Genomic DNA, 22,404 nt, shown 5'->3' with positions numbered 1-22,404 from the left:
GGCGCAGACAGTCGCTCAAGACGCAGCTGAAGAGGGAACGTTCTCGCGTCTCTCGACTGTTGAGAACCTGAGCGTGTTTCCGGGCTGATGGGGAGACGGAAGAGGTTAAACACAAGGGCGGGAGGGGATGGGATCAGGAGGCAGGGCAGAGGGGAGAAGGCAGCCCCACCCTAACAGAGGGCGGGCGGCCGGCGTGCAGGTCCCAAGGACAAGGCCGAGAGGTGTCTCTAAGACGCCAGGAGAGGACAGCCTGCTCAGGATAGGAGGGCGGAGCGGGCGGCACGGCCGGCACAGATGTCCCGGCCCGCGGCAGCCCATCCTCGGGGCGCTGCGCTCCCGCTCCCGGAGTCAGGGCTGCGGGCGCGGCACCCCCTGCGCTCCCCGCTCAGAGGAGGCAGCCCGCGCCCCTGACCCCACCTGCACCGGGTCCACACGGCCTTGGGAAGAGGACTGCCCGGCACAGCTGGCACGCGCAGCCCCCACGGCCCAAGGGTCTTCAGTCACCGGGGGCAGCACCTCCCCTGCGGCTCCCGAGAGCAACAGGTGGCCTGCAGACTGGCGGGACGCACGCTGTGACTTTCCTGGAAGAGGTCTGACTCGCTAAATAAATTTAGCGCAAGAATTTTTTTTTTAACTTCAAGGACGTCCAGATGCTTGGCCTTATCAGAATAAGCAGTGAAGCGGTGAATTTATCTAGGTAATGTTCCAGGCACGACACTTAAGTTCCCTTCACAGCAGAAAAGCGGCTCTTCACTTTTTCCATCAGCCAGAAAGTCCACCTCCTCCGAGGGGCCGAGGGCCGCTACCCTTAGGTTACCTTCCATGAGCCTGGGTTGCTATTTTTGTGTCTTGTTAATTCAGCGGGGGAGGGAGGGCCTCCTGCCCAGCTGACAGGGACTCAACATGTGAAGGTCCCTGGGCGGAGGAGGGGAGGAGGATGGGGCGCGGGGCAGAGACCCGGCGCCCCCAGCCCAGCCATGCTGACACAGGGGTCGACTTTTTCACCTGGAAAAGAGAGGCACGAAGGGCGTCCACCGCACAGGAAAGTCGTGAGGGTAAACTAAGTTGATGTTACAAGTGCCTGGTGGCAAAGACAGAACTGTGCCAGTGTGAGGCATTATGTATGAGCTCACACACGGACTTTCCCAGTTTTTGGGTTTTTTTTTTTTTTTTTTGGTTATGAATCGTCGCTACCACTGTGTTATGTCTTCATAACATCTCGCTTTAGGAATTTTAAACTTCTTTGAAAACATTAGGAAAATCAAGAAGTGGGCAGATAAATTAACAGCGCTGTATTTCTATTTATAGACAATATAATGAAATGTAGAGAGTTAAGCCAATTCTCTTAAAACTCAAAACAATCTGAAAGTTCAGATTTTGTCTTCAATGGGATACTCTCTATGAGAATGAAATAATGTGTAATTTGCTATTTCATTAGTTAAAAACTGGATTGTCTTTTCAAGTCCACTGAAAAATACTAAAAATACAGAAACAGCTGTATTTAAAATGATTGTTTTTGCCTTAAGAGACTTTCTAAATTCTTCTCTGAATTTTTATCTTTGTCCAGAAAAACCTTTGTTTTTTTTTTTTTTTTCCTTCAGTATCACAGTCACTGCTTAGCTCATAACAGAACCTGTCATGACTCTGAGATTAAGACCTCAGTGGCTCTGCCCTGGTGGGGACGGAAACAGTCACGCCAACCCACCAGCTCCCAGTGCTGAAAAATCGTAAAAGTGATGGGCTGGGGGACAAGGCCCGGGGCCTGGGCTGAAGCATTTCCATTTGAAACAGTAAGTAAACTGAAGCCAGAGTGAAACAAATTAAAAATGTGAAACCAAAACATGATATTCAAATAAGGGAAAACAGAAATGTGAGTGATGGATGGTAAGCAGGGAGGGGTGGTTTAATGTGACCTTTAAAATGGGACAGAGTCCTTCCTTAGGGTTTTTAGGAAGGGGAGCGAGGAGTTGGACAGATTTATGAGTCAACTTGCGGGAACTGCGCAGATCTTTCTTATGCAAAGAACTGAAGGTAAAAGAGCGGCCATGGTATCATCCAGACCGACAGATCCTCCCCAAGTCTGCACAGGTTTCTCTTACCACATCAGTCACTCCCAGAACACGGACCCAGGCGCCCAGAAGACACGTGAGGAATCCGGCAGACTGGATTTCATGCATTTCCTCTGTGAAAAGGGAGAGGCAGCTCCTCCGGGCCCGGGTGACATCCACAATCAGGCGGAGGCACAGTCCCTGAGTCTGAGCCCAGGACTCTGCACCTGCAGCTCCTGGTCCCCACAGAGCAGTGCCCCGAGCCCAGAACTGGGGCCCACGCCTCAGGCTTGAACCTCTGCAGAGAGAGCAGGGGAAGTTAGCCTCTCTGCGTCCTTGAGGCCCTTTTGTGGCTGGTTTTAAACATGACCCCAACAGTCTGCTCTGTTCAGATGCAGGAGAAAAGCCTAAGGCGAGGTTCCCAGTCCTCTGTACACACACCACCAGCCGGGCTGCGAGCGCAGGTGCCTGACGGCTGCTCCCACTCTTGACATGCCCCGGCCGGTCCAGTTCTCACACCTGTCTACTGATGCTGCCCGTGCACGCTCCACGGGGCTCTGGTGGCCGCAGCCCCACGGCATGTTTTGGGGCCGAGCTCCCACCCACCACTAAGGTGAACTGGGCCCCTGCAGTTGCGTTATGGGGGATGAGGGGGCATCACCTCAACAGACACAGACAAAGAGCTGACCGCACCTTTCCTTACACCTCTGTTCTCGTCTCCACCACCCAGGAAGCACAGCCTCCTACTAAATGCTCCCCAGCGTGCCCTGGCCCAGCACTGTGGGCCACCAGGGACTTGCAGGCCTGCCAAGATACTGACCTCTGCAGCCCCCCACTGTCCACCCCTGCCCTCACCATCGCTGGGCTGGGGCCTCCAGCCCCAGGCCTCCTCTGCAAACTTACCTGTACCATTCTATCATTCTCCCTCGGGGCCCTGGTTTACAAGAGGTTAAAAGTGCGCTTCTGAAGGAACACAATGTACAGGTCCTGTGGCCCCAGGTGCTCCTGAGAGCTGGACAACTCCATGTGGGGACAGGAGCTTTCTCACAGCCCATTACTCTGGTGACCTCTTCTAAGCCATCTTCCTCCCGGTTTTACCTTGCTGCCTGGCCACCAGGGTTGATGAGAACAGCAGGATAAACGCACCCAGGTCAGGGTGCTGCCAGAAAGGAAGGACACTTCTCCTCTGCGTCTAAGGAACAACCTTGTTTTATTTTGGTGTTTTTGAAGGGGGGAAGTAATTAGGTTTATTTATTATTATTATTTTTTTTTTTTTTAATGGAGGTACTGGGGATTGAACCCAGGACCTCATGCACGCTAGGCACACGCTCTACCACTGAGCTCTACCCTCCCCCTTCTCTGCTCCTAAGTAAGGGTCCCAGCACAGCACAGTTTGTCTGTTTCTCTCCCTTTGCCTTCACTTTGTTGCTTCCAGGACCCTCGGGGTATCGCTCATCAAAGGCAGGTATTCTTTGAAGCGAAACAGGTATTGAACTATTTGAAAATATTCTTCGGCAATACTTCCTTCCCTAACAAAGAATATGGGTGAGAAGACCCAGCTACTGACGCTGCAGAAAAGGAAACCTCTCCAGCTCTCAGCTTGGTAAATACCACGGCGCACTCAGCTTTCTCACAGGCTGTAGACTGTCTCCCCCAAAGGATGTTAGAGTTCATTTCCACTCTGCCTCCTGTTTACCAGCGAGTACATACAACTGCCATTAGAGACGTATGTGTTAATAAGTGGGTCCCCATCCCAACCAGGAAGGCTCAACACCACTTCTCTGTGGCCAAACTGTGGGGTCCCCTCCAGTCTCTAGGGACTGAAGACCCTCCGAAGCCTTTGCACCCAGGACAAGGGGACCCCACTTCTCTTCTGGAATAGCAACTCAACTTGATTTGGAAGAGAGAGAAGTTGACCTAAAAGGATAAATAAGGTAAGTAATGATGATCTGCTTAGTGGTTGGCAGGGATTAAGGAGGAGGCAGAAGAGGGAAGTTGGTGAAGTTGTCTGTTTAAGGGGGACGTGTGGGAACCTGTGATAACAGGCATTTTCTGTATCTTGACTTGACCGATGCGAACGCCCTGCTGTGACAGAGCGCTACAGTTCTGCAGGATGGTACCTGAGGGAAACTGGGTGAAGTACACAGGATCGCTGTCTATCATTGCATACAGCTGCATGGGAATTTACAAAAATAAAATTTAATTTAAAAACAAATTAACGATGATCTGCTAATAGAGCTGCCAAGTTCTGGAGACAAAGCATTCACACCAAGTCACAAAGACTATGAACCTGCGACACTCATGTTCTCATGTTACTGCTCGGCAGTCAGTGAGATATGTTTTATAGATGCTCTGGGAGCTCAAAGGTTCATCCTCCTAACCGCAAGCGTCCGTGTGGCCAGAGGAAAACACCACAGCACTCAGACGGGAGATGTTCCCCCAAAAGTCAGGACACACCTGTGCGGACTGCCAGCCCACCACCGTGGGGTGCACTGAAGCATCACCAGACTGTTCTCTTCCTCCTGGCATAAATGACCTGGACAAAGAGACACCAGTCCGGCAAGTGTCAATTTATAAACTTCCATGAGTTAAACACTGTTTTTACTGCACATCACCACCCGAGGTAGTCAAAGGAAAATTGAGGACCCTTTGCAGCCAAGTGTGACATGTACAGTCACCTCTTAGTAGAAATAATGCTTGTGCCTCGGTCCAATTAGTTCTTTCAAAAAATATCCCCCTGCAGGGGCTCTTCTTCCACGATGCAGGATGTCATGGGTGCACAGATGTCTTTTCCCTCGTGTGGGATGGAAAAGGGCCAAGAGACAGACCAGGAGACAGTGGCTGCACAGTGATGATCAATCCGGGTAGATTAAGGCTCCAAGTAATGAATCCAGGGCCTTTTTAGGTACTGACACAACATACTCCTTCATTTGGATCAAAAATACATTCAACAGCCAAGACATGGAAACAACGTAAATGTCCATGGACAGATGACTGGATAAAGAAGATGTGGTGTATTTATATAAAGGAATACTACTCAGCCATAAAAAAGAATAAAATAATGTCATTTGCAGCAACATGGATGGACCTGGAGATCATCATATAAGTGAAGTAAGCCAGAAAGAGAAAGAAAAATACCATATGATATCACTCATAGTGAAATCTAAAAAAAGATACAAATGAACATATTTATAAAACAGAAACAGACTCACAAAGAAAACAAACTTATTGTTACCAGGTAGGGAAGGGAGTGGGAGGGATAAACTGGGAGTTTGAGATGTGCAGATACTAACTACTATATATAAAACAGATAAACAACAAGTTCATACTGTACAGCACAGGAAACTACATTCAAAATCCTGCAGTAACCCATAGTGAAAAAGAATATGAAAAGAATATATGTATGTACATGTATGACTGAAACATTATGCTACACACCAGAAATTGACACAATGCTGTATACTGAATATACTTCAATAAAAAAAAGAAAATACAGATTGAAGAGACTGATAAAAGCAGTGTCAGCATTTGGGACCATGTTCTGCACATAGCAGTGTTTTTGTTTTGTCTGATTTTTTAAAAACTCAATAGGAAAAAATGATGATTCCAAAAAAATAAAATAAAATAAAGCAAAACCTTCCTGTCTGGTTCAAAACAAAAATATCTATCTGTCTGTCTGTCTGTCTGTCTATGCTTCTGGTACAACGATTAGCACAGAGGACAGACCATCACTTTCACATATAAATCGATTTCTCCAAATTTGACTTGCTAGAGGGGCGCTTGGCTGATATTCTATACATCCCCTCAGAGAAAAGGCAACTCAGCTGGTTGAAGGCAAGGCTGCACTGAGGCCGCTGAAGTCTGAATCTTCCGCGCTGTGCCCCGCCAGCCACGGGAGCACCCATGTTTGTCACCTGGGGGATCCTGGGGCTGCCTGTTCTCTCGTATCTAACAGAGCTAAACAGTTTAAGTCCCAACATCTGAGAAAGGTTTCAGCAATTCTCACCCCTGGCTGCACCTGAAAATCTCCCAGGGTGCTTTAGGAAAATCCCAGAAACTCTGATTTAATTGGACTGGGGTGAACCTTCAGATTAGCATGTTTCAGAATCCTGACAATTCCAGCGTGACCCATTTTGACCCTGGCGTTCTTCCCACTGCAAAGAAAGTTTAGACCGGACAAGGTAAACGCTCAGCAGAGCCAAACAAATCTCTGCTGACCACCGGGGGTCCCAGGGAGATTGTTGTTCCGTGGTCAACCAACAACGCTCGCTTTTGTCTATAAACCTGGATAGCTGGCTTCTGTTTGTTAACTGGTTTTGAGACAAAAAGTGCTATCTAGAAAACGGCCTCACAGAGAACAGGTTCTCCACAATTGAGTGGTTCTCAAAGTCTTGTAGGAGCAGCACACTTTCGAGTATGAAACCTTTTGAGCGCACCTGGAGGGATTAAAACATGCAAAACCACACCAAACAAACTGGCAGAACTCCCAGCGGTCACCCCAGTGTGAGATGACCCCAGGGACCAACACATCCCTCACTAGTATGTCAACCCCCACTCCCAGGCCCAGCTCATGACCTGTTCTCAACACAGTCCAGGAAAGACCCCGTCCCCATGCTATGCCAGTCCAGCCAGTGCCGCCCCCCACCAACCTGCCCTCCACACCACTGCTCAGCTCAGGGCTCCATCAGGTCGCCCCCAGCTCCACTGCAGGAAAAAGACACTCTATATCCTGATCCACAGACAGCAGCACACTATGAAAGACGCTGTCCTAAATAGTGCAGGGTGAGGCAGCCAGTAAGTATCTGAATTTGGTTAATTTTCACAATTGCACAAATCAACGTATTTAGTAAAGTATGCTATACCTCCAGAAAAATCACGAGTGCATACAGTTCAATAGATTTTTGCAAATTGTCCACTCTTAGAACCACCCTCAGATCCAGCAACCAAAAATCACTGACACCCAGAAGCCCCCTGGGTTCTGCGTCCTGGTCATTACCCTCAGATGTGACCACTATTATGGCTTCTGTCACCACAAAGTGGCTTTTCTGATTTTGAACTTTATATAAATAGAATCGTACAACATGTATTCTCTTGTGTCTGGTTTCTTTCCTTAAACATTATATTTGAGAGACGAGAGACGTCCATGTAGCCGCCATCCACTCTTTTTTGTTCTCCCTATCTGTCTGTCTGTCTCTTTTTTCTTTATGGTATCCCATTGAATGATATGCTACTTTGTAAGAAGAGCATCTGGGTTGTTCCCAGTTTAAGGCTGTTACAGCTAATGCTGCTACAAACCTTTTTGTACATATCTTTTGATATGCAAATAGACAATAATGTCTGTTGGGTATCTACCCAGTAAGGTAGACAGTGAACACAGAATAAGCAAATAGACCGATGTAACAAAACAGACTCCAAAACAAACCTACACGAGTAGAGTCACTCAACAAAGGGCCAATGTGGTATAATAGGGAAAAACGGTATTTTCAAATAAATGGTGCTGAATTAACTAACTGGAGATTTATATGGAAAGATAATATTGACCCCCTACCTCACACCATACACAAAAATAAACTCCAGATCGTAGATCTAAATGTGAAAAACAAAGGTTCTAGAAGTTAATTACAGGAATATCTTCATGGTCTAAAGCTAAGTAATGATACCTTAAACAGGACACAAAAAGGACAACCATAAAGAAAAATGCTGATGAACTGGATTTCACTAAAATTAGAATTATTATTCATTCAGAAGTGCCACTTCAGACAGTGAGAAGACAAGTCACACACCAGGAGAAGAAATTTCCAATACACAAATCACAGAAAAGACACAGCCAGAAAACATAAAAAAGTCCTACAAATCAATTTTTTAAAAATATAAAAACCCAATTATTAAAAAATAGGCAAAAGGGTTGAATAGGTATTTTAGAAAGACTATCCTAATGGCCAAGAAAACATATTAAAAAGTGCTCAACATCCCTTGTCATTTGGGAACTGCAACCTAAAAGCCACACTGAGATAGCATTACATAACTGTCTCAAATACGACTTAAAAACAAACAAAAACCACCGACCATCCTGAGTATTAAAAAGCATTTAGAGCAACTAGAACTCACATAACCTGGTGGGTGTGTCAACTGGGTTTAGCCGGTTAGGAAAACATGACAGGATGTCCTGAAGCTGAGCATACACATATTCTATGACAGTAATTCTACTCGTGACCCTATTTCCACATATAGGAAAACATTTTTGGGAATATACATAAACCAGAAAAAGTCCTGAAAGGGCCCTGAAGATTCTTTCAACAAACCACCAAAATCTCCACAGATAAAGAAGAGATAAACACATCCTTAAAACCAGCATGACATCAGGAATGCCATTAGTCCCCATGTGAAAACCCCCGGAAAAGTCCATTGGTATTTAATATAATCTATTAGCATGGACTCATAGAAATAAAAATCTTAGCAACTTGCCACATTTCCTTCAAGGATAGACATTCAACCATTTTAACTGTTTGAAAAATTACATCTACTTATGTCCACAGGACATCAGAGCTTAGGAGGACGATAAAAAATAGAAAGTAGCAGGGAACCATATGGAGACTCTCGCTTGTGACTCTAACGGTGGCTCCAAACCAGGTCACTTATCCCTCCGTGGCCACACTAATTGCTTAAGAGCAACAGACACTTCATCAGCAACGCTCGTAAAAGACAGCCTGCCCTTCCCGGGCGTTTTCAAAGTGGAGAGCGGACACCTGCTACCCATCAGTCTCATGAGACAGGACTCGTGTCAGCCACCGCTATAGTATTTGGCTTGCTCTTAATCTTTACTATTTATAGACGGAGTCTTCAGAGTATATGCCGGCACGCACAAGGTTGTACACATGCGGCTATCTATAGCAAAAAAAAAAAAAAAAAACCAAAAACAAATTCTCAAAAATAGCCGTTTGGAAGACCACATCTTGTTCTATTAATACTCATATACTGCAGTATTACATAACAATTTTTTTCCAATTCTGTTATGCTAATATGCAAATAAAAGAACTCAACCGTAGCTAGGAGCTAAATGTACTCATCAGGATGGCCCTGCGTAGCTCTAACTACAAAAGAATTTTACATGCTCTCTTTCCGTTCTGAAAATCCCGTGAATTTACATTATTAATCACTTTAAAATCCAGCTGCTTGGCTTCTGGGATGGGAATATCTGCTATTCCCAAATTAGTCTATTTAGCATACTCCCAGAAGAAACCTGAATACTGAGTTCATAGCAATGTGTTGAAGGCATAAACATATTCTATCATTTTGTAATTATTTGACAATTCCAAAACAATAATGGAACAGATACTATAGAAAAAGCGCACCTAAAAACAAATTGTTACTAGCCATTATGTGTTTTACCTGCTAGGACCCTAAGAAGTATATAACTGTAAATCAAATTTTGTTAAAAAGAAAGAAAAGTGGAAAATGACCCTCTCCTAAAAAAAAAAAAAAAATTGCTTTGAAATCCATCCATGGAGAGAGGAGAGGAAACAAACAAAACCCTGGTTTGTGGATCAGCCTAACCCTACGGCATAGTGGACAGGACCATGGCTATGGCTGTTTATTGATTAGGGACATGTTGGCCTCATCCCAAGATTCAGCCACAAAATGTCAAACTCTCCTAATCAAAAATCGGTCATCTATTTTAGGACTGATAGAAACTGCTATGATCGTGGAGCCAGAATGCCTTGGGCAAGGAGGAAAAATAAAGGGCAAGTCAAAGATGCGTTACAGAAGGTGAGGTGGGAGGAGGGGGTGGAGTAGGGCAAGTGTGGGCTTCCACGTCCATCAAACTGCCTGAGCGCTGGCTCGGCCCAGACAAGCTCTGTGGCCTTGCTCGGGAATTCCCACACCTCGAGGAAGAGGTTTCCTTGTCCATAAAATTAGGGAATGAATGATAACATCTCCTTGTAGGTGGGGGGAGTCTTGAGGCATGAGATGATGCACAGAAAGCATCTCCAAGTATCTCTTCTTCACCTGGTTCTTGATTTGCAGCAAAAGGTAGTATTTCTCACATTATATGACAGAACATGCTGAGGGGTCAAGGATCCTACTTGTACAACTCTATATTCCTTACCTACTTTCTTTTTTAGCATTAATTCCACAGCGCTTCTAAAAAATACCTTTTGACAGTCCAATATTAATGATGATAAAAGTTTAAGTAATTTAGTTCCTTAAAGATTAACAGGAACTAAAGCTATCACTTACAGAAACCAAATACTAGAAAAGAGATCAAATATCTTAACAAACAATAAAGCTCGCTAGCCATGCTTTTTAAACTTCGACAGCAGAACATAAATCAAAAGAAAATTCCAAAGGTCTAGTCTTATTTCAGGGGCACAAAAGGAACAGATCACTTATATTAACATCTTGCAGAACAATTCTGGAGCCAGCCAAATTCCTGGACCCAACTTCAGTGAAGTTATTTCCTTCTGTTTGACTGTTCCCAAAACTCTGCACATGACACAAGTTTCTTCTTTGAAATACACAGCGCACCAAGCTTTATATCCCAAACAAAACCAGTTGGAGTTAAGTCTAAATAACATCTCCATCAAACTCCTAGGATGAGTCATGTCATTCGTGTCCGCTTCTTCATCCATTCATACTTTCATTCCACAAATGCATACTTAAGTCCATGCTTTCGCACAAGACGTTAAACTAGGTGTTCTCATAAATCCAAAGTGAAAAACATGAAATCTCCTATGAGGCAGAAGGAAACAGGGCTGTAGAGAGAGACAGGCAGAGTGCTGGCTGGAAGGCAGACAAAGAAACAGCTCATTCTGAGCGGCGCTTCACTGAGCAAAACCCTAGGAAAGCATTCCAAGCTAAGAAAGGTAGATAAACAGGAAGGCCAGGTTCAGGCACAGAGAGCAGTTTCCCAGGGCTCCAGCAGAGGCTGTAACAAAGAGTTCGTGAAAAGCAGATAAGCAGGGTGACCAGGTCATTTCTCATCCAAACTGGGACACCTTTGGGCGCGGGAGGAGGCACTGTTAACGATTTTGTCAGGACAAAGGCTGCAAATCTGGACTGTCCCGGGCCATCTGGGTGCTTGGCTCCACAAAGCTAACGGTCAGTACCCTCTGCTCATTTAAGTGGGGCTGTCGAGATGCGTGCATGGTTGGCCTGAGACATCTGATCGAGGAAAGTACCAAAACAGAATCTTTCCCGCGGCACCTTCACAACAAGTCTGAGAAATTTACCAGGGTACGTTCTCTGGATTTCAAACGATGAAACTTCCAAAATGTAGATGGCAGTGCTAGTGCTCTCCAACTCGGATGAAGCTACACTAGTCTGCTCAGCTCAGGGCCAACTCTATATGAAAAACTAAAAAGCAGAAAATCAAACATACTAGGTACCGCCCATTGAGTGCTTATTACAGTCCACACGCTGATCTGAACATTCCACGCACATCGTCTCATTTAATCTTCACAGCAACACGATGGGGTGGGTATTCTAATTTAGAGATGAGTGAACGCAACGTGCAGACTTCCATATCGTACCCAAGGCTAACAGAAAGAAGAGAGGGAGCCACAACCTGATCCAAGCAGCTAACTTCACACCCTCTATTTTTCCCACCAGTATCCTGCCTCCTGAATCATCCAGACGTGCAAGTCCTGAGTACAGACCAAGCCCCAGGGTGCAGGCACACCTCGGAGTTACTGCAGGTTCCACTCCACACCACCTCGAAAAAGCGAATATCGCAGTACAGTGAGTCACAGGAATTTTCTGGTTTCCAGTGCATATAAAAGTTATCTTTACACTATACTGTAGTCTATTAAGTGTCCAATAGGATTGTGTCCAAAAAACCAATATACGCAGTTTAATTTAAAAATTCTTTAGTGGTTAAAAAAAAAAAAAGGTTAACCATCATCTGAGTCTTCCGAGTTGTAATCTTTTTGCAGGCTGTGGGTGGGGGGGTCTGGCCTCTGTGCTGGTGGCTGCTGCCCGACCAGGGCGGTCGTCACTGAAGTTTGAAGGTATGGCAATTTCTTAGAACAAGACAACAGTGAAGTATGCCCATCAACTGACTCTTCCTTCCACGAACGATTCCTCTGTAGCATGTAATGCACTTGACAGTGTTTTACCCACAGAAGAACTTTCAAAATTGGACTCAATCCTCCAAATCCTGCCACTGCTTTCTTCACAAAGTTGATGTCACGTTCTAAATCCTTTGTCATTTCAACAACTATTACAGCATCTTCACCAGGAGTTGATCCCATCTCAAGAAACCACTTTCTTTGCTCGTCCATAAAAAGCAGCTCCTCATCCACTCGAGTTTTTTCCTGAGATTCAGCAACGGAGCCCCACCTTCGGGCTCCACTTCTAATCCCAGTTCTCCTCCTGTCCCCACCACATTAGCGGTCACCTCCATCACTGAGTCTGGAACCCCTCCAAGTCATCCATGAGGGCTGGGATCAGCTTCCTCCAAACGCCTGTTCATGCTGATATTTTGACTTCTTCCCACGAATCATGAATGTTCTTCCTGGATCTAGACTGGGGAATCCTTTCCAGAGGTTTTCACACCTGACTGTGCCCGGATCCATCAGAGGAACCACTACCTATGGTAGCTGTGGCCTCACAAAAGGTATTTCTTAAGTAATAAGGCTTGAAAGTTGAAACGACCCCTTGATCCACGGGCTGCAGACTGGGTGCCGTGCGAGCAGGCAGGGAAACATGAACCTCGCTGTCCTTCTCCAGCAGAGCTCTGGGGTGACCACGTGCACCGTCAAGGAGCAGTCATCTTGGAAGGAGTCCTTTCTTCTGAGCAACGGACCTCAACAGGGGGCCTAAAATAGTCAGTAAGCCACGTTGTAAAAGACGGGCTGTCATCCAGGCCTGTTGTTCAGTCTACAGAGCACAGGCAGAGGAGATTTAGCATCATCTTAAGGGCCCCAGAATTTTCGGAATGGTGAAGGAGCACTGGCTTCACATGACAGTCACCAGCTGCACTGGCCCTAACAAGAGAGTCAGCCTGTCCTGTGAAGCTTGGAAGCCACGCACTGACTTGTCCTCTCCGGCTATGACAGTCCTAGACGGCATGCTCTTCCAGTAGAAGGCTGCTCCCTCTACATCAAAAAACCTTGTTGCTCAGCGCGGCACCTCCACAAGGGCTCTGCGCTCGACCTTCCTGAGAACCTGCTGCAGCTCCTGCGTCAGCGCCTGCGGCTTCACTTCGCGCTTCCACGTCGCAGAGACGGCTTCTTTCCTTAAACCTCATGAACCAACCTCTGCCGGCCTCAGACTTTCCTTCTGCAGCTTCCTCACCTCTCAGTCTTCACAGAGGTGAAGAGAGTGAGGGTCTTGCTCAGGACGAGGCTTTGGCTTAAGGGAACGTGGTGTTTGGTTTGACCTTCTACTCAGACCACTCAGACTTCCTCCACGTCGGCAACAGGGCTGTTTTGCTTTCTTATCACTGGTGTGTTCCCTGGGGCAGGACTTTTAAATTCCTTCAAGAACTCTTCCTTTGCATTCACAACCTGGCCGGCTGGCAGAGGAGGCCTAGCTTTCGGCTTTTCTGGGCTGCTGACTCGCCTTCCTCCCCAAGCGTGATCATTTCTAGCCTTTGATTTAAAAGAGAGACATGTGACTCTCCCTTTCACTTGAACACTTTAAGGCCGTTGTAGGGTTACTAACTGGCCTCGTTTCAGTACTGCTGTGTCTCAGGGGACAGAGAGGCCGGGGAGAGGGAGAGAAAGCCTCAGAACACACACGACATTTATGGATTAAGTTCGCCGTCTAATACAGGCACAGTTCGTGGCGCCCGGAAACGACTGCAGTCGTTACAGCAAAGATCACTGACCACAGATCACCGTGGCAAATACAATCATAATGAAGTACTTTGAGACATCGTGAGAACTGCCAACATGTGACACTGGTTCACCAAGTGAGAAAATGCTGCTGGAAAAATGGCGCCGATACATCTGCTTGACGCGGGGATGCCACCAACCTTCAATGTCTAAAAACCGCAGTGTCTGTGAAGCACAATGAAAGGTGGTCTGTCTGCACAGCCCCGCTGAGATTACCGGCCAGAATGCGTTTCCCCTACCTGCCCCCGCCGTATGACTGAGCCCCCCGCCCTCCGCCGCCACTTGGAAACAGGTAAGCACCAAGGGCCCTGCCAGCAGACTGGACGATTCACACACCTGCCGCTAAAGCTCAGCGTAATTAATTGTATCCCCGGAGCACCCTAAAGCTATGGAATTATCCTGACACGAGGAAAGCAGGTCCTGCTGAAACTCCCCTGGGGGTTCGGACGTGTCTGAGTCACTGCTCACACCCAAGCAGGTGGAACCCCCTGGATTCACCATTAGCAGCAGCACAATCCGCTGGCCAGGCAGCTGCAGTCTCACAGGGGCGGATCCTGTGGCTTCCCTGGTAAAAATATCTGAGTGTCTTCTGCACTACAGAATCCATTCATATAAAATTAAAAGTAGCTAAATGAATCCAGAGGTCTAGTAGATGAGTAGGTAATAACAGCCAACATTCAGTGTTAATAAGGAACGGAGCGTCTATTCTTAGACACGTTTGTATAAAATAGTCTGGACAGAAATCATGAACGCTGGCAATTCATTTATACCTGCACAGAGGCTGTAAATAACACTGCCCTATTTGGTCGAATACTGAGGCATGGGTAACTTGAGCATTAAAGAAAGAAAAAGAGAAAGAAAGAAAAAAAAAAAGGAACAGTCTAGTTTAGGCCCCTTGCAGAGCACACAGCACTATAAAAGGAACTAAAGAGATTCTGGGAGAGAGCATTCTAAGAAAGTAACTGGAGTGGCCAAGATCAGCAATTAAAAAAATAAACAACTTCCTGTCACTTGTCTAAGCAGAGCACCCCGCCAGTCAAGCATCACTGGAGGAGAGGTGGGAAGAGAGGCAAGGGAAAAAGCAAATGGGGTAAGTAATTTTTAGGGTTTGGAAATGAACACCCTCTGATGACTTTTGAAACTGAACTCTGAATCGTGACGAAAGCTCTTTGAGAGGCTGAGACCCGCGGCCTGTCAGCAGTTACCCAACCAGGGCGACCTGAAATGCATCCGTACAAAGCCAAGTGGGGAGAGGCTGACTGGCCACCAGATTTTTTCTGACCTCAGTGACCCAGGCTGCCTGTCTGTCCAGATTCACTTTGTGATGCATTTACTGTCTGCTGAATAATTATGACATGCCCACAAGGTTGCTGGGCATGCAACCCCCACCCGCCACTATTCCAAAAAAAAAAAAGTTTCAAGTCAAATGCAGATATCATTTTTAAGATAAAGTTCAGAAAACAGTTACTGTGTGTTCGCCTTCTGTGCAGAACTGATAAATACAGCCCAGCTTCTGCCCGCAAAGAGTCCAGTTTATTTAAACCACAGACCAACAAAATATCTGCATGTACATTTTCCTTATTTTGTTTAAACATGTGTAACAGATGTGAAAAGCCGGCTTATTCCCCGCACTGGGGGACCAGGCATCAAGCTGGGGATCAAGTGAGTAAAAGCATCTCTCCTCCCCACCATGATACTGTAATAGCAGCAATAACGGTACTAGAAAACGTAAGGGCTGTCACCCTGGGCAAGGTCAGACCTTCCGTCCCACAGAAGCTGGAGGCTTGGGTCAAGCAGCCGTAACAGGTGACCAGACAGCTGCCTGGCAATGCTATCTGTCAACTTCTTCTCTCCGCAGAACAGAGAGCCCCTTTCCCCTCAAATATCCCCTACGTCTAAAGGGGAAAATCCAATCTGGTGTTTCCAGACCATGGATGCTACCTCAACAATACAAAAAAGTTACTAACACCACCAGTGTAACTCGAGGGGCCAGCGGAGTGCAGCCGCACCCCAGTGGGGTACCACAGCCCGCTCTGGCACCCAGGCCAGCGGTTAACCTCTCTGACCTCTGGTTTCCTTCAGCCTCCGTGGCTGGTGCAGGATCGAGTCACAGAATCATGTCAAACACTTTTTGTGTGTTTTGCACATAAGAAGTGTTTAATTAACAGTGGCCGTTGTTACTACATTTAACACCAAAATAATACAATGGCTGTATTTCTTATTTATGAAAAAAGTACTCCAGATCAATGGTCTGGGGGTGGGGGACAGAGTGGAGGCTACAAACGGCCTCGGGGAATTTTCTGAGGCAACAGAGCTGCTCTGCATCTTGATTGTGGTGGTGATTACGTGACTGTGTGCATTCGTCATATTTCATAGAACCAGGCACCAACAAGAGTGATTTTTACTTTATACAAATTACACCACATCTTTTAAAGTACCAACCAACACATTTAATTAGTTTTGATTAAAATAAACCATCCAAACTGATAGACCTTAAATTTTTTACTGATTTCAAAAATTAAAAAGGAATCCAAGGCCTAAAATATTACTTCCTATATTTAGATCAAGCTCTTGAATTAAAGGATTGAGCTATTTGTAAAAGATGAAGGCCATCTGAACAATTAACCAAATTAATTGCTTCAAAATAAAGTGTGGATTATATTACATGATGTGATGAAATGGAATATGGAAAGAGAAAATGAAAGTGAGGTTTTCGTTTACTAGATTACTTAAGATGACAAACATAATGGCTCCTTCCCTAAAAATCTAGTAATGGGCCTTTGCAAATAATCTAGAAAGTGTCACATTAGTTCCCATAAGCTAAGGAAAAGCAGAAAAGTCCGGCGATCAGTTCTGTGATGTATTTACCTTCACCGGGTACTTATACAAGGTCCCACAAGGCTGCTCACCCCGCATTTCCATCAACACTGTTACCAGAACCAACAAGCTCGTTCAGTATAGATGTGTGCATCTATTTTGGCAGAAAATGTAGTTTTACAACAACTTCTCACTCAACACCATATTTACAAACAGATGGAGTTCCAAAGAAATAACTTTAAATAAGGAATATAATTCTGGTCAGCCTACAGTGGATTTCTGCTTCTGCCCTGCATCTCAGCAACAGTCCCCCTTCCCTGCCCAATGTTGATCCCAATTCGGCTGTTATTTCTCCCTCTGATTCAGAGATCTCCACCTAAGAGGGAGGTCAGGCCTGCAATGAAGATGGAAGCTAGCAAACAGGCAGAGCCCACACTTCAACAAATGCCCCCCCACAAAACACTGGCCTCTGCCCCCAGCTCTCACTTCGCTTACTAACCTTCCCCCGCCTCTCCCCTCCCACCCTCTGACTGCATTCATCCCTTTATTCAAAAACCAAGGAAACCAAGGAAAGAGGTCACCAGTGCTTTTTCACGTGGGCTTCTGCTCAGCTGTTGATTATTTTTTTTTTCAACAAAAGTGAAATGTAGCTCTGCCATTCATGCGACAAAAATGCCTGTGCACTATTCGTTGCTGTATGAAATTTGATATCAAAGTAAAAGAGCTCTTCATTCTATTAGGCTATTAGCTCGAGGCTGTCATGTCTTTAGAAAATGCCACACTACATTTCTAAAATCTTGATCCTTCAAGGTGCCAACTGAAGAGAAGTACCGAGTAATTACCTGTTTAAATATAGCATACTCCTTTTCTATAACCAAGGCTTAAACAACTTGCAACACTATTTCCATAGGTTTTAAAGGGTGTTTAAGAAAATGCAAACCGATCACAGAGTCAGGAAAAAGGACTCAAGTCATCTCAGGAGGTACAAGGCAACAGACAAGACATGAGACTGGTAAATCCAAAACCAGCCATTTTATAAATTCAAAATATAGAGAAAATATGTCCTTCGCTACCGTTTCTTCATTAATTCAAGAAGCAGTCCGCTGACCCCCTCCTATGTCCCAGTAATGGGCTACAGCTGCAAACAGGGAACCACCTGCCTTCATTAGAAAGAAGAAAAATGACCAAGGTACCTGGGAAAGTTTCAAAATTCCAATGATTTCTGAATAATTCATCCTTTCCCCAAGTGTTTCTAGAATATTCAGTGAAGAAATGATATCTACCAACAAGTTCTCAATCCCACAGATCAGAAATGTTGGCGAACCACCCTTCTTCCTAATCTCCCATGAATTAAAATTAAAACAGATGCTATTGTAAATAAATAAGTTACACTGTGAATCCCGTTACAGACACTAATTTGAATTTTTTTTTTTGAAAAAGTACAAAAACAGGCCCTCCAAAAAATTGAGGGAGAGGAGCTCAAATGTGGTACGCTTGTATCTTTGGAATTTTCACCTCAAGTTCCATGAACACCACAATGCAAAACCACCCCCAATACCTGGCAACCAATAAAAACAGATGTGACAGGTAACTCTGTTAATGGCACTGATTACATCATCCACAGCTGAAAGCAACTTCCATAATAACATAAGCTACAGAGTAACAGAAAACAGAAGTCACTAAAAGCTGGGCAGGCAGCAAAAAATATACTTGGCTTCCCTTCATTCAACTCTGAACTCCTGCAGCAGACAGTTAATACATTTGATCTTTAAGCCCTTCACTTGTACCCTTGCCCAGACATAAACTGGGCAAACCGATGACAAAGCGGAAAGCAGTTTCACAACTGCCTGTTACATAGAGTAGCAAGGTGGTATGTTTCACGAGATAACTGCAGAAGCTCATTGCACCCTCAGACACCTACACGGTACTCAGAAGATTTCTGGAGGTCCAATTACATTTCAAATACCACTAGCACCAAATCTCTTCACTGTGGCTGGTCCTGCCCTCTCTCCCACCCATAACCCACCACAGGAAGGGTGGGTGCAGCCCAGTCAAGGTGCTTTGCGGCTCACTGTCCTGGTAACCTCTCGATTTTCAGAGAGCAACGTTTTCATATTTGCTCCAAACTTGAGCCCAAAGAGCCCTGTCCTGCCTAGGTCTCCACTCTGAGCTCATCAACTATTTTTTCACTTCATGTCACGAGAAATATCTTTACACTGTAGACCAAAATGCAATATTAGAATGAAACCACCACCAACCCAGGAGTTCCTAATATTACTTCTTGAGTTTAAGATGCACAAAACAACTGCAACTTCCTTCTCCTAAATACCACCAGGCAGAAGATATCCTCATCAAGCAAACTGCCCGAAACAGAACTCCACAGAACTGGAGGCCTGCCTACTGCAGCAAGGAAAAGATAAAACTGCACAGCTGTAATCTCCTAGCGCTTTTGACCCTAAGAAAGCCGAAATCTGCATTTCTGTTCAGAAACCTGCATCATTTCTCAGATTTTTGCACCCTTGGAGTCTAATCGTTTGCAAGAGGCAACGGCAGACAGATCAGAAGGAATCTATTAAATAATCTCTGTTCACTGCCTGAGATTTTAAAGAAAATGTTTTCACATGATCACTAACTGTTTTTAACACACAATAGGAAGCTTACAGGGAGTCTGTAACCAGCCTAGCCAACCACAGGAGGAAGGGTGCCCTGCCCAAGCAAATACAGGCCATCATTTCAGGCCAGTCCAGGGCGAGGTGACAGCCCCAAGTTCCACCGGGGATGTCAACACTGCTCCCGGCACTCCAGGGACCACCTCTCCATTCTCCAAATGCCATTTGCACCCAATCCCCGCTCAACCACCCCAAGCACCGGTGCACCCATGGTGCCCCTTGGCACGGGGCTCCTCGCACGACCTCCTCCGGCCACCACCACACCTTTCGCGGGGAAAGACCCCACCCCCACCCCCGGACGGCTGGGGTGGGCGACGAGCGCCCTTCTCCCACCTACCTTGATGATGCTGCTCCGGCGAGGCAGGCCGCCCGGCTTGCTCTCCCGGGGGAGGGGGCAGGCGGCCGGGCCGGTGGTCGGGGCGAGCGCGGCGCCGCGGGGACCCCTGGCGGGGCTGGCCCGGGCATCGTCCCCGGACACGCCGAGGCTGCAGTCTCCGTTGGAAACCCCGCCGCTGTCATAGCGCGCCCGCCCGTGGCCGAGGCGCCCTCCGCCGCCGCCGCCGCCCTCCCCGGCTCCGGCTCTCAGGGCGCCCTTGGCCACGAGGGCCGGGCCCGGGGAGGTGGGCAGGGCCCCGCCGGCGGCGCCCCCCCGGCCGCACTCCGCCATGGGCGCCCCGCGACCCGCCAGCACAAAGCCGCGTCCCCGCGTCCCCGCGTCCCCGCCGCCTCGGGCCGCGCGGCCCCTCCTCCTCTCCTCCTCCCGCCGCCGCCGCCTCGGCCGCTTCTTCCGCTTTTTTTTTTTTTTTTTTTTTTTTTTTAATTTAGATGTGCTGTTTGTTCCGAGCTCGCCTCGCGCACGGTGAGAGTCGCGGCGGCGGGATTAACGGAAGATTCCTGCAGGGGGAGAAGAGAAACACAGTCAGCGCTCCGGCGGCCCCGGGCCCGGCACCTGGGGAGGGAGACACCCTGGACACGCGCGCCACGGGCGCCAAAGACACCCGCGCGGACGGGGCTGGGGCACCACCCCGGGGGACCGGGGACCCCACCCCGAGGGAACGGGGACTCCACCCGGGGGAACGGGACCGCACCCGGGGAAAAGGGGCCACCCCGGAGAACGGGACCCCCACCCTGGGGTATGGGGCACCCACCCTAGGGTCAGAGCACACACCGCGGGGACCCCGGCGCCCACCACAGGCTCGGGACGCCGGGAAGCGGCAGGCGCCCCCCGAGGGTCCCGCGGCCCCAATTGGGCGGAAGGCGACACGGGAGTCTCCGCGGGCCCCAACTACCCCCCAGAGGCCGTCGCGCTCCCGGCCCCGCCACGTCCCCCCGGGTCCTCGCCGAGGCCGGCGGCGCCGGGGGGCGGGCAGGCGGGCCGGGGCTGCTCCTGAAGGGGGAGCCTGGACGCGCCCACCCCGCCCTCCGCCTCCTCCCGGGCTCGGCGCTGCCCCCTACAGGCCGCAGGGCCCTCCCCGGCGCCCCCAACCCACCGCGAGCCGCTCGGCTCCCGCTCGAGGTCGCCGCCGTCGCGGCTGCTCTCTCCCGGCCGGCTCATCCGGCCGCGGGAACCTCGCCGCCGAGCGGACGGCGACTGGCGGCGGCCGCGGGCCCTGGAGACTCCGGGGCCCCCAGAGCTGCGGCAACTGCCAATTACCCTCCCCGCGCCCCGAGGGGCAACGACCGCGCAGGCCGCGGGGCCGCACGGAGGTCCGGGGCTCGGGGCTCCGCCGCTGTGCCCCCTCCAACCCCCGCCCGGCGCGGGACTGGTTCCCCTCCCGCCAGCTCGGGGAGAGGCCCTCCGGACGTTCCCCTCTGGGCTTCCCCAGTGGGTCAGACCCACTTCTCATACAGAAACCAATTCCGCCCCTTTGGGCTCCTGAACTGTGAATCTGTGAATTGATTCAGCTGGTTGCAAGGATGCTGGGGTGGGGGGAGGTGGGGAGAGGAGAGAAGCAGAGGACCTGGGCAGAGCCTGTTCTGTGACCTTTGAGTCGTCCTCCAGGGATTTATCTTCACCATCGTCGTCCCTCCCTCCCAGTGTCCTTCCTGATCCCGCCGCCAGAAATGCCAGCTGGTCCAACCCTCTGCGGACCCAGCCCTGGGTCAGGCTCATCTTGGGGAAAGGATCCACCTTGGGTCACAACAGCCGGTGCCTCCTCTGTCTGGTCCTCCCTCCTTCCCCTCCCCCAGTGCTTCAGGTAGAGTGACCAGCCTAAAAATCAACCCTGCGCTCATTGCTTCCCGCGCGAACACCTCCCTTGAATCTCCATCCTTGGAGCCATACAGGGCCCAAACTCCGCAGCGTGGTACCCACGGCCGCACCCAGCCTGGCCCCACCCACCTCTCCATCCCAGGCTGCCTGGCTCCAGCCTCCGGCCCTTCTCCAGCTAGTGTATTTCCTTTTCCGGGAATGCGCTTCCCGCAGGGGCGCGAAACTGATAGTCCGCTGGGGGTGAACTTAAAGACATTGTTTTCATTAGCATGATGTCGTCGCAATCTGCCAAGTAGCCTATGAGGAAACGAGCTTTACATACATATACATATCCGCCCTGGCCTCTGAGGCAACTTCAAATACCTTCATGTTATTCTTGGGGGCGTTTTAATTCTTCTGATCTTCTGGATTCCTGTTTTTGTAACCCATCAGACAAGCTTTAATCCAGCTCTTGCCAACCTGGGCCTTCAGGCTAACAAATTTTCACATCGATGGACAACAATGTTTTAATATTTTATTCAGTTCCATCCTTTTTCTTTTATTTTCCCCCTCTAGTTTGGTTCAACTTTTTTCTCTCTTGAGATAGTTTTGCAGGAAAATATATTCATATAATTCAAATCAGGTTCTTAACCTGCCTTACCGAATTTACAGTCATAGTAGCCGGTGAGTACACTGTGGTGAGGAAAGGGAGAACGCTGGGCCTTTATTCTTAAAGTCCTCTAATTCTGATATTTTGAATAAATGCCTGGAGATATTTCTGCCTTTTCCTGCATTTACCATCACTAGTAAAATGCTATGAGAGTCATATACCCTTGTAGCCT

At 48.1% G+C, this 22,404-nt stretch overlaps 2 protein-coding genes across 5 annotated transcripts in view; one reads left to right on the top strand and one right to left on the bottom strand.

Moving 5' to 3' along the window:
• The window catches only part of PLCL2 (phospholipase C like 2), a 173,097-nt gene extending 153,044 nt beyond the window's left edge, over positions 1-20,053 (bottom strand). For all 4 annotated transcript variants that reach the window (XR_010382904.1, XM_064490928.1, XM_064490933.1 and 1 more), the window contains exon 1: positions 19,709-20,053. Coding sequence is in view for 3 of the 4 variants with exons in the window: in XM_064490928.1 (XP_064346998.1) it covers positions 19,709-20,038 (330 nt within the window). In the remaining variant the exon portion in view is untranslated. The remainder of the gene's footprint in view (positions 1-19,708) is intronic.
• A 143-nt stretch (positions 20,054-20,196) lies between these two features.
• LOC135319021 (basic salivary proline-rich protein 1-like) lies at positions 20,197-21,258 on the top strand. The gene has a single exon (XM_064478127.1). It carries the CDS (start codon positions 20,197-20,199, stop codon positions 21,256-21,258), a length of 1,062 nt encoding a protein of 353 aa, XP_064334197.1.
• Positions 21,259-22,404: the final 1,146 nt, after the last annotated feature.

This window comes from Camelus dromedarius, chromosome 2 (assembly GCF_036321535.1).
Source record: "Camelus dromedarius isolate mCamDro1 chromosome 2, mCamDro1.pat, whole genome shotgun sequence".
In the NCBI taxonomy this organism is placed as follows: domain Eukaryota; kingdom Metazoa; phylum Chordata; class Mammalia; order Artiodactyla; family Camelidae; genus Camelus; species Camelus dromedarius.
The sequence above is the reverse complement of the archived record's forward strand: the minus strand, read 5'-3'. Positions and strand labels throughout refer to the sequence as shown.

Excerpts from the sequence above, each read along its gene's own strand:
- LOC135319021 (XM_064478127.1), top strand. The coding sequence starts at position 20,197 with ATGTGCTGTTTGTTCCGAGCTCGCCTCGCGCACGGTGAGAGTCGCGGC.